The 12,544-nt window shown below is 35.4% G+C and overlaps 1 protein-coding gene across 1 annotated transcript in view; it reads right to left on the bottom strand.

The window, feature by feature from the left end:
- LOC129274910 (homeobox protein prospero-like) overlaps nucleotides 1–8,290 on the bottom strand; it is an 89,509-nt gene extending 81,219 nt beyond the window's left edge. The window contains exons 1-2 of the mRNA XM_054911651.2: nucleotides 8,159–8,290; nucleotides 5,641–5,755 (exon numbers count right to left, since the gene is read on the bottom strand). Coding sequence (XP_054767626.2) covers nucleotides 5,641–5,755; nucleotides 8,159–8,245 — 202 coding nt within the window. The 5' untranslated portion in view covers nucleotides 8,246–8,290. The remainder of the gene's footprint in view (nucleotides 1–5,640; nucleotides 5,756–8,158) is intronic.
- Nucleotides 8,291–12,544: the final 4,254 nt, after the last annotated feature.

Consider the following 12,544-nt stretch of genomic DNA (forward strand, 5'->3'; position numbering starts at 1 on the left):
AGCTATAGCTGTCCCCATTCACCTCACCCGGGTTGGGTGCAGCAAAATGTGGGTAACTTTCTTGCTGTAGGAAAACAATACATGGCTTGCAATCGAACCCACGTCCCTCTGATTGAAAGACGAGAGTCATAACGTAATAGACGACTACTACGTCCCCAGAGTCAATTCTAGATTTGTTTAAATAGCATCATCATAGACATGTTTCCAGTTCGATCGATGTCAGAGCAACACATTGTCCTTTTTCAAAAAGCGTATGTGCCAACTAGACCTGTCCTTCGGAGTCAATGGGTGATTTCAAGTTCAGTGTTGACCTTTTGGTGTTGGTGTTAGGTCAATTTCAACAAGTGTATAACACCAAACATAAAATGAAGATGGTCCTGTAAAGTCACTCACTAGTTGTTGAGATGTCAAAAGTGTGATCTGGATCAGGTTTACAAACTCAGGGTTTCGGAGCTAGGGGAAGCAATCCAAATTTCAACACCAACACCAACGCCAACACTGCACTTGAAATCATCCAATGTAGTATTCGCCTAAAAATAAACAGGATAAACAGTACTCCATGGAAGTCTGTTTACGATATAAAACGTTTCAAAAACGCTCATTCTACATTTCCAACAAGAAGTATAAACACACCCAAAGTCCCCACTGCATATTTGACGATTTACACACCTCAGTATAGATTGGTGTGGACAGAGCAAATCAAAGAAAGCTAAATCTGTCCTTAATTCATCCATGACAAGTCCACAGATTGCATGCCGGTTATCGTTTACTTTTGAATCTAGTCCGAGCAAAAGAAGGGAGAAACAGGGATAGACGGTGGTTTCCAAAGTATTTTATACAACTTAAGTGCAATAATAAGAATTTCATGTGAATAGTAGGACATGGCATCATTTTTTTTCTTTTTTTTGCAATTAACTATTACTATCTTATCACTTGAAAAACTAAGTTGAGCAAGGAAAAGCTCTGTGGCTAAAAAAAGATGTTGTTTATTATGTACATGTAGATCATCTGTAATATGAATATTGAAGTTCAGAGAAATCATAATTTTCTTGATTTTTTTTCTCTTTGATTTATATTGTCTTCCAATTTCTATAATGTTTCTGATTCAATATAAAACAGAAGGGAACATTTTTTAAAATCCTATATTAGTGACGATCTTAGTCTTTCGATGATTTATCAAACGATTGGGCATTCACTGCTCTAATACATTGGGGAAAGGGAAATCGTCCAAATTCATATCAAAAGCACTTTAAAATCTCATACATGTAGAGTAAATAACTTTGCTGTATTATAATACCAGGATTTTCCCTGATAATGCTGCCTCTGTAGCAACATACTACAGGCATGCACAATAAGGGCTTGATTGTGACGTAGGAGAAATACCTCAACACCTATGCGGTTGGTTTCTAGAAGAAACAGGAAAGCATGTGTAATAATCTTCCCCATCCTGAGAATAATTGCTCAATTTGTTGATACCCTCCTCCTCCTCCGTCGTTCTTCGGTAAACATCATCATAAGGCGCACAGAGCCAAAGAGAAGTAGCACTGGATATTGTTAAGACAAGTTTTGGTGAGGATGTTATTGGTGGTGATGATGATGGTGATGATGGTGACGATGATGACGATGATGACGATGATGACGATGATGACGATGATGACAATGATGACGATGACGATAATGATGATGATATGGTGGTGATTAAAATGATGATGACAACACAATGGTGTTGGTGACGATAATGGTGGTGAAGATGAGAATGATGATGATGATGATGAAAATGATGGTGATGACCATGATGATGATGATGATCCTTGTGAATTTGTGATGATGGTGACGATGATGACAATGATGACGATGATGACAATGATGACGATGACGATAATGATGATGATATGGTGGTGATTAAAATGATGATGACAACACAATGGTGTTGGTGACGATAATGGTGGTGAAGATGAGAATGATGATGATGATGATGAAAATGATGGTGATGATCATGATGATGATGATGATCCTTGTGAATTTGTGATGATGGTGATGATGATAATGACAGTCATGATGTTGACAATGACGATAATGGTGATGAAGATAATGATGATGATGATGAGGATGATGATGATAATAAGGATGAGGAGGAGGAAGAGCACTTGGTATAATAATGATGATGATTCTTGCTGTAGTGGTGATGGTGATGACGATGATGATAGCAATGGTAATGACACTGATAATAATGATAATGATTATGATCATAATCATGATATGGTGATAGTGATGATAATGAAGTTAATGATGTCAACAAAGACTATAGAGATGATGATGGTGTTTATAGAGCCAAGTGCATTTGTATTCTACTTCATCATAATACCACATTGTCGAGACTTGTCCACAGTCCATGTATTTACCTACCTAACCTCAACCTCCCCTCATGTCGAAAATATGAATATTAAAATAAATACCAATTTCCCTCAAAACAAACTACAGATGAGCTCACTCCCCTCAAGGGGCGCATTCAATCAAATTTTTAAGTCAAGATCGCAAACAGGAATCCCAAATCAAGACGTAAACAAGAAACAGTTTTCACTTCGGGATAGTGACCCGGAAAAAAGGCCTATCGCAGAATCACGATCGAGATCTCTGTCGCGTAGTCGCGTTCAATCATAATTCTTTAACATTTACCCAGGGTAGCCACTTAAGCTCCTTATGAACTGTTCTCCCAGTGGGCCCTGCATAACATAATGTCATTATTACCCTTCTGAACTTGTATACATACATCGAGAGCATGAAAAGGAGGCAGAAGGTCCCATTTTAAAGTCTTTGGTATGACTCAGCCAGGGACTGAACCCACAACCTTCTGTTCAAAGGCAGGCACTCTACCACTCAGCCACCATGTCTGGTTCAATCTACTTTAAACATCAATTTTTCTGCAGGAAAGCCAGATGTAATTTCAAACAGCAATTTATCTTGTTTATGACCGACAAAAAATTGATTGAACAGCATTTCATGTTTGCATTTTGAACGTTTATTTTAATATGACCAACAAAAATTTATTGAATACAAGCACTGTTGGACTGAAACCCTTGAAAACCTGTGTTTCGAGGGATTGAAAAAGTGTTATTAACTGAACGCAGCCTAAAATTACAAATATCCTGTTCTAAACTGAAGTTTCCAACAAAAAATTCTGAGCCAAAACTATTTATTCACACTACAAGTGCTTAAAGTTATGAGTTACCCTCCCACTATTAAAATCCTAACGTCTATTTTCATCTGTTTACTTTGCCAGGTATCAAAAAACAATAAACCAAATGAATCAGTCTGAAGATGTTATAAAAATAGAAATATGAATTGTTAAGCCAAACAAGGAAGGAAATTACCTTTCACTTTTAATTTGCTGAAGAAAGTTTAATTATAGCTAAGGACTCGGGAGTAAAAATAAGTTTGTAGAGAATGCGTGCGAGTACAGCATTCATGCATTATTATATTTTCATCTGCCAACAACTTTTATTCAAAAGTATATTATTCATATCAGAGTTGACAAGTTTATCTAGAAAAGCAAGGGTAAATAAATGTACATGTATGTTGTATTTATAGAGCAAGACATCTGATAAAGTGTTTGGCGTCATAAGCAAGTACAATTATTAATTCACACTCTAAAAAATGAAATGTTAAATCAAAATTTGAAAATTTGGAGGAGTAACAATCTTTTAGAAATGTTACATCCAACCTTGCACAAAGTTGAATCCAACAATTTAAATATTGCCAGGTCGAACCATTTAAAGTGGTGAATGCAACATTGTTTTAGGCCTTCATTCCTCCAACCTTTCAAATATTGATTTAATATTTCAGTTTTTAGAGTGCACTATGGTAGAGAATTCTATATTCATGGAAAAAATTAAATATATTTTTTCTATTTCATGATCATTACAACAATACATGCATATAGGCCTACACGTATAACTATCAAATTCAATTCCCTTGAGTGCTGTAGGAGAAGAACTCTTTACACAAGTACTGCGCATCCTTTCTATTTCGATCTTATTTCCTGATGATCGGGAAGCGAAACAAGGAAAAGGGCGCCTTCATACCCACTCCATCACAAAAATACTTTACAAGTTATATGAATTTGACATCGAGATGCAAAACAAGGAAAGGCGCCTTCATACCCACTCCATCACAAAAATACTCATAAAATTATAGGACTTTGATATTTAATCAGAGTGGAGCAAGTGTCAAGGAACCATGGAAACACCTTCAGTTCTTGGATTTGATGGGTAATTTTGTGATCAAGGAGGTATGAAATCTCCTATCTAGAGTAAGCCTGGATCATTCATCCTGCATGTTTATAGTGCATATTAGTCTTCATTTATTTTGCAAGCATCCAATAAAAAAGTAGGGTTTATATTCTGTATGAGGCAAGAGTCTAGAATGTTTCTTAGAATTCATGTTTTATTCTATTTCAAGTTCACGTTTTATTCTACTTAAAGTATCAGTTTAAAACAAATATTGCATATATATCAGCGAAATGAAAGAGAAAAGATGATCGTTACAGTATGACAGAATGATGGACTTTCTTTCAATCAACTGAATTATTAATAAATGTGTATGTTGAAATAAGACATTTCGGATCAAAATTAACATTGTTATGAAGAAAGGAGAGAAAATTCAAATGGAAGATTAGAAGCACATATGGATATCTTGAAATTTTACTCTTGCACAGATGTTTAATAGCACATGAGCAAGTGAAACTCGTATTGAAGCATAAATGAGTAGGAAATTGAATTATGCTCTATGGCATTTTCTTATAATTTGAAAAACATGAAAATTGGTTTTGTTAGCAGGGGAGGTTGCTAACAACATACTCAAACCGTAAGTGACATTCCTGTCATTAATTAATGCAAAGAAGAGGTTTAATTATGGAATATGCTTCAAAGCAAATATTAAAAAATCAAGAATATACCACCTGTCATTAGTAAAAAAAAAAGAATGATGAGCATAAAAATTTATTGGAAATGAGGGAAAGTTTGAGCAATTATTATACAAGAGAGTGTTACAGTGTACATATATCCCATTTAATGTTAACGATGAGCAGTACATGTATGTGTTTAAGCTAGCAGAAAGGCCAAGAAGAAAAGGAATAGAAGGGATCCATAATTATGAGTTAAAAAATAAAGTTAAAAATAAAGATATGGAATAATTACAATGATTATGATGAGTAGTGTTACTGACTCCCTGTTTAGTGTAAACTATTAAAGGGGGTGTTGCAAGAAAATATTTGCGACCAATTGCAACTATTCTGTTGCAATTTTACAATTGATAGATCAACATTGATTATAGAAAATCAGATTAAACTTCTTGTTTCAAGGAGCAGATTAGCAATCAATCACTAATTTTCAATTAACTGCAAGACTTATGATTGATTTAGGGACCAAAAATAGACTTGCAATTGATCGTAAGTTTCTTGCAACGCCCCATAAGAAGGGTATAGCAAGCTATTAAAGGCTGGTATGGATCAAGGTTTGCCCCTAATAATCAGAAGAAAAAAATTATAAGCACAAAAAAGTATGAAAATAATATCAATTTCGATTATTATTATTAGTATTGGAGATTTCCTTGTTTAATGCGGTGGGTATATTAAAAACTTACGAGCTAGCTGAAAAGCCGAGAAGCTGAAGTTGTCTAATGTTCCAAGTGTTGATTGCGTTGGGGGAAGAGGAGCAGGTTTGCTCTGATACGAATCTCCTAAATCAGCATCAATCGACTGAAAGATAAAAGAAAGAAAATATTGTTGAATGATTATTAAATATAGGCTGAAAGAGGTTAAACCTTGGACCAACAGAGTTGGTCTAACACGGATACCGTTTTATAAAGTCTTGTTATTGTAACAAATGCAGTTTCTATTCCAAGTCCACCATTAGCCAATCGGGTTGAATGATTTCAGTAGCTTTAAACAGCTATTGCAAATTTGTTATGTAGTCATTTTGATTTGGTGGCTCACAGGTAGTCTGCAGGCACAGACCCTGATTGAAACTTTGATCAACAAGTGTGTCTCCACGCAAAGACTAGCACATACAAAACTTCCTGTTTCAGAGGGCATTCAGTACACAAGGCATGAGTAGGCTGCAATTCAGACCCTTAACTCGAGTGAAGGGTTTGCACAGCAGACTAGATCAAAGGTAGGATAGGAGAGTAAGGAGAGTAGGAAAAAGATGAACAGAAGGAAGAAAGTGGGGAAGCAGAAGGCTGATGAATAGGGAGAGGAAGAGGGGGAGAAGATACGAAAGAAGGAGGTGAAAGAGAAGACAACAATATACAAATAGCGAATAGGCATGAGTGCGATGGTGCGAGATTTTGGATGAGGTGATAGAAAGATGCTCTTTTCAATGAGGCGTTAGCCGAGTTGAATAAAGCGTCTCTTTCTTTCACCGAATGCGAAATCTCGCACCATTGCACGAATAAGAATATTCGCTATTTGTGTTGTACAACGCCTCGGAATCTAGCAAAAATATGAAAAAACAAGAGTTTTTCCCTGCAGTAATCTACATGTATGAAAAGGGAGCAAAAATATTGAAAGCGAAAAGCAAAATCCCACAAGCGCACATGACCTTGGGCAGCATTGCGCATTTAGCCAGCAGGCTTATACGCATATTGCACCTTCATTTTTACTGAGCGCAATGAATTATAAAATCATATTGCTTCATCACCTCCTAAAGCCGTGCAACGGTACATTTTGGATGGTACATGTACGTCGTGTGTGCAACGGTACAAATGTTTGACATTAAGCCTCCTATTTGATCGCGTACAACAAGCTATTAGGCGTTGTACAACAGCGAATGAGGAGGAAGAGAAAAGGGTTTATTTCCAATTCATCTAATGCCACTTCTTCCAATTGCCAACTCGTCTACTATCATTTGGTCTATCATCAGTCTGTTCACTTTCCACATGGACTAATTGCCAATTCGTATTTAACCAGTTGGTCCAATAGCCATTTAGTCCATATACATGTAAATGTACCATTTGGTCTAATTGGACTACATGTATTAAGTGTTTATTGCACAAAATGAATGAAACTGAAATGGATATTAGACCAACTGGTAATATGAGACGAAATGGTGATTAGACGAAGTGAAGATTGGACCAAATGGTTATTGGAGCAAATGGTTTTTAGACGAAATGTTGATGGACGGAATGGCATTAGACTAAATGAAGGTAGACCATGTGGTGAGTGGAAGAATTGGCAATTTACCGAGAAAAGGTAGATGAAAGTTTTTAAACCAATAAAAAGAAGAGATGAATAGAAAAAAGAATGGGGAGAAAATGAAGGGCGGGGGGAGAAAGAATTAACAAGATGATTGAGACAAATATATAATTTCCTATAAATCAAAATGTATTAAAGATTAAACACTTTGTGGAGCACATAAAAAGAAAGCACTGCATATGTTAAACCAAACACTATAATCAGTGCCTATCATATATCAGCACTTAAAAATTTACAATTGCACATATAATGTATACCACAAGGTTTCACAAACAAGAAAGAGAAAATAACATGCCATGACACTGAATAGTACTTGTACTCTTGAAGAAACTGAAACTGAAACTGAAGTTACTGAACTTGCAATGGTCAACCTTTCCAAGGATTTTTGTGCAGAGTGGTAATACATAGAACTACAATCTGTAAAATCAGGCACAGATGCAGGGAGGCAGAGGGGGCAGGGGGCAATGCCTCCATTTTTATTCACAATTTTTTACACAAAATCAACACTGTGGTTATTGTGCCCCCATTTTGTGCCCCCCCCCCCCTTTAGAAGTTAGGATGAAAATAGGCACATTTCATAGTAAATTATGGCCTTTCTTTCTTATTTGCTATACAGTAATATTCCTGTGTCCCACCCCCTTCCAAATCTGGAATTCTAGAGCCCCTATGAAGAATGTACATTTACATGTATATTTTCAACTTTCAAGTCTGAAATCTCTTCTAGAAATGGTGAAAATAGGTCATATTTCTCAAGTGAAAACCTTTTTTCTCTTTTTTCTTTTTAAATACTGTAAAAAAAGCCCCCCCCCCCCCCCATTCAAAAATCCAAGACAATATACATGTTTCCAAGTCTGAATCCCCCCCCCCCCCCAATAAAAAAAAAATACACCTTAATACTACGTTTACCTTGGTCATTGTTTCTAGTTCCCCAAGCCATGTTCCAAGCATTTGGTCCAAGTCCTGCTCCACGTCGCTGTCCGGTTCCGCATCCATGTCTGTGATGTCACCAGACGTATCGCTTAGGGTATCCGCTGTGTCAGACCTAAAAAATGAAGCAGAATAAAAATGAGATTGAGAAAAAGTAGTAAACAAAAATTTGGAAAACGTTTATCAGTGCAACTGTGGCGATAGTCACTTTTTTATCATGCCATTATACAGTAAAAATGCTGACTTTAATATTTTATACAATGCTGGATATGAACCTTACAGTAGGTGTTTAACAGTTCAAACAACCATGCTTGATTTATTGAAAATTGAATATTAAAAAATAAACTTTGCTGTTAAAAGATATCAAACACTTGTTAAAACAACTACTGTAAGGTTCATATGATAAACAGCGATGTATACAAATTTTAGACAGCCAATACCGAGTAGGGACTGTCACACATCAATAATTTTGCTGGTGTATGCGAACAGATGTATGGAAAGCCAAAAATCATGAAATCAAATTTATTGTTTATTACGAAGTAGATTCATCAAACTCTTGATTACCGAGTAGGGACTGTCACACATCAATAATTTTTGCTGGTGTATGCGAACAGATGTATGGAAAGCCAAAAATCATGAAATCAAATTTATTGTTTATTACGAAGTAGATTCATCAAACTCTTGATCAATAATTAATTTCTTTCCACCAAGAAATAATTTGTGTTTTTAATAATAATAATGATTATAAGAACTGGAAGGCGCTTAGAACAGATGTTGCTCAATTTTCTGACTTTTAATCAATTAAATTGTTAATTAAGAGCACTCCGGTTGTCTAGTGGTTATAATACTGAGGTTGTGGGTTCAAATCCTTTCCAGTCTGTCTGGAACTTTTTTTTAAGCAGCCGAGCTCTACTTCACACAGCAGTGCGTGTGTTACCCCTGTGGTATCGTTGGACAAACGGTGACTCCTGGTATCAAGAAATCAAATTAAATGATCAAGTGGCTTTCCATACATCAGCATACCCTTACTGAATAGTCTAAATAGCCCTTATCTTCTTAATAGAAGTTCTACAAGATGTACAGCACAATCCCTCATACACTTCACATGTATGGTCATCATTGTGCGAATGCAATAAATTCTGATATTTTCATGTTTGATAAAAATGACCTTGACATTCTACATCGACATGAAAACCATTATTTTGCCACTCAAAAGATATCAACTTTGGAGTGTGACACTGACTGTGAGATGCTTTCAGCTTCTTCCTGCATTATTATCTTTACAATAATTGCATTTATAAGATAAAGGTGAAGTAGATACTGGCTCAGTGGTAAGTCTCAAGACAAGAAGGGTGTGGATTCAAAAGTCAAGCGGACACACAAGTATACATGTACATGTAATAAATAAATAAACAAATAAGAAATAAATGAATGAATGAATAAATGAATAAATAAATAAATAAATGAATAAACAAATAAACAAATAAAGAAATAAATGAATAAATAAATAAACAAATAAAGAAATAAATAAATGAATAAATAAATAAACAAATAAAGAAAATGAATAAATAAACAAATAAAGAAATAAATGAATAAACCAATAAATCAATAAATAAATATCTCAATAAATAAAGTAAATCAATAAATAAATCAATCAATCAATCAATAAATAGATGACAATATTCTGGCACCACCCCTGTGCAGTTCACAAATGTACAGAGTCTGAATGCAGTGAACATCTTCAAGATGCATTCAACTCATTCTCGCATCATAAGAAGCCTGTGCACACTTTCGCTGATATTATTTATCATGCCATTCATATCGTTACACAACAATCAGGCCTCTAGATTATAGACCCAGTGGCTAGTGGAATGCATTACATGTACACTAGATAATTAATAAGTGTAGCCTTAAATCAAGGATGAAGCACTTATGAAATCCCTTTTTACTATATTAACATGTACCATGTGTATGACCTACACTTTTTCACACAACTTTCTCTATTCCCCTCTTATTAAAGAGTATTCAACACGTTCTTTTCGTATTAAGAAAAGTTCAGTTTTCATCATGATGATCATATTGATCTCAATAAACTTGGTGATTGTTCGTGATCATGAAAATCAGAGACAGATCACCTAATTCGTGACAATTTAAATTCTAGTTTCATGTTAATAATGTATGTGTGCAGGCCAACAGTGTACATGTATGTATATTAAACATCGTCATCATTTAAAAAAAATAAACTACCGTACTCAATGTCGATGGCGATTTCAGTTACATGTACATGTTGTAGCATACCATACTTTTCATCTCACTTTTTAATATGTTGTTGTTGTTGTATTATTTATATTTATCTGGGGATGTTCTTGGATTGCATAATTGTACTGCATATTATACATGTATCTAGGAGTCAATTAGTCATGACAATAAATACACTTATGTACTTCTATTTTCTTCCTGCCCCATTGACCCCCCCCCCCCCCCCCCCACTTCCTACACCTTCATTTTTTTTTTCAAGACACTTGCATGGTAACACAGAAAAGGAATTTATTGATCTACTGGACGAAAACTTAAAGTATCATCTCTATAGCCTTGAAGGAAGACTAATTAATTAAAAAACATTGTCAGGAGGACAGATAAGAGCTTCCTCTCCCTCCTGTGCTGCTAATGTAATACAATTAACTCCGCAAGGCAGGAAAAATAGACACGCTGCTCGATTCCTTTTCCATGACCGATATTTCCTCTTCATAATCATAAGGGCTGATCATGATAATATTGCCATACTGTCCTCATATGTTAGCTACATGTAGATGTACATGTGTCTTGAATAGGCCTATACATATATACGTTGAAAATGTGTATACAGGTGTAGGGTCGAAATCATACATTGTAATGTGCTTGAAATTAAGGCTACATGAATTGAGGCTACATGCTTTACAATATACTGTGTAGATCTATATAGTGTAGAATATATACATGTAGGCCTATTAAGACTATTGGATTACAGATCAGAGTATATACATGTATATGCAACATAGTGCTTTATTACGATGTTCTACAGCACTGCATACATATGTACTTTTACCCCAGCGGTAGCACAGCTACTCTGATCGGGCGCTCGAACATTCAAAAAGTTCCTTTGCACCGAGGTACCCATTCACAGAGCTGCCAACCTTGTGCAAACAAAAAAAGGAATCATTACGGCCAAAAAAAGGAATTTCCAACAAAAAAAAGGAATGTGTTAAAACGAACCTTAAAACCACATGCGACAAACATCCAATGCAAAAAGTATGTATGCAGTGAACAATTAAAAAAAAGTTAATCTCTAGGCCTAGTCTGGGCTAAGTAACGGAGTGTTACAAATTGGACCCTTAGTCTTGGGCCGTTTGATATAATCTACCAACTTTAATTAAGTCAGTAGCAGGGCTTGAATTAAGAATTGAGAGGGGCAAGGCCATTTTTAAATGGGCACTTTCAGCTTGGGGCAACCGGCAAAGTGGCCTTGGATGCCCCAAAATTTCAAGGGGTATCAAGGCCATTCTAAAGGGCATGAAGGCCACTTTTATTCTAGTCAAATGGGCACCTAGGCAAACTTTTCTAAAAATGACAAGTAGGCCTTTCATTTTGTAGTGCAACCTACTCCGGCACTTATCAAAGTGAAGATCTGTCTAGAAAAAATTCTTTCAGTAGGGTGTCTGGAGAAAATTTTTTTTTTTCTTATTTCAATAAAATATCACATTTTCTTTGTGAATTTGAAGAGAAATGACCTTCAGACTGACAGAAATGTAACATTTTTGAAAAAAATCCAATTATTGGCTGCAAAAAAGAAGAATGAAATTAGGTAAATTTTCAGCATTTCTCTGCCATAGACTGTGTAGTTAAGAAATGGACACACACAAATCCAAATTTTTAGCTTCAGAGAGCTGTTATAAATTTATTATTAATGCCAACAACTTGTCCATAAAGAGTCCAATAGGATTTTTTATGCTCTATCTGATGGTATGATTTTTATAAAGATTTGGAAACCAGATCACAATGAAAATTTGCGTCAAAGTGAAAATAATTGTGCAAAACAGAAATTTCATTTTTCCATAGAAAACGCATGGAGAAATGGCAATCTCAACACACACAAAAATAAGGGTTTGCAATTTATCTCTAAATCCTTATTTAAAATGATCATATAAACTTGTCCTTACTGTCAAAAGAAGCCCCTGAATTTTCTCTTTCCATACATGCCAAACACAAGTTAATAATAAATTCAGATCACATTTTTCTAGTAGCCTGAACTTCCCCGAAAAAATGTGCCATATTTTCCCCTAAATCAGCCTGTTTTATGCTGACACTTTTCAGTGTGGCTTCAGACAC

Source organism: Lytechinus pictus, chromosome 13 (assembly GCF_037042905.1).
Source record: "Lytechinus pictus isolate F3 Inbred chromosome 13, Lp3.0, whole genome shotgun sequence".
NCBI lineage: Eukaryota > Metazoa > Echinodermata > Echinoidea > Temnopleuroida > Toxopneustidae > Lytechinus > Lytechinus pictus.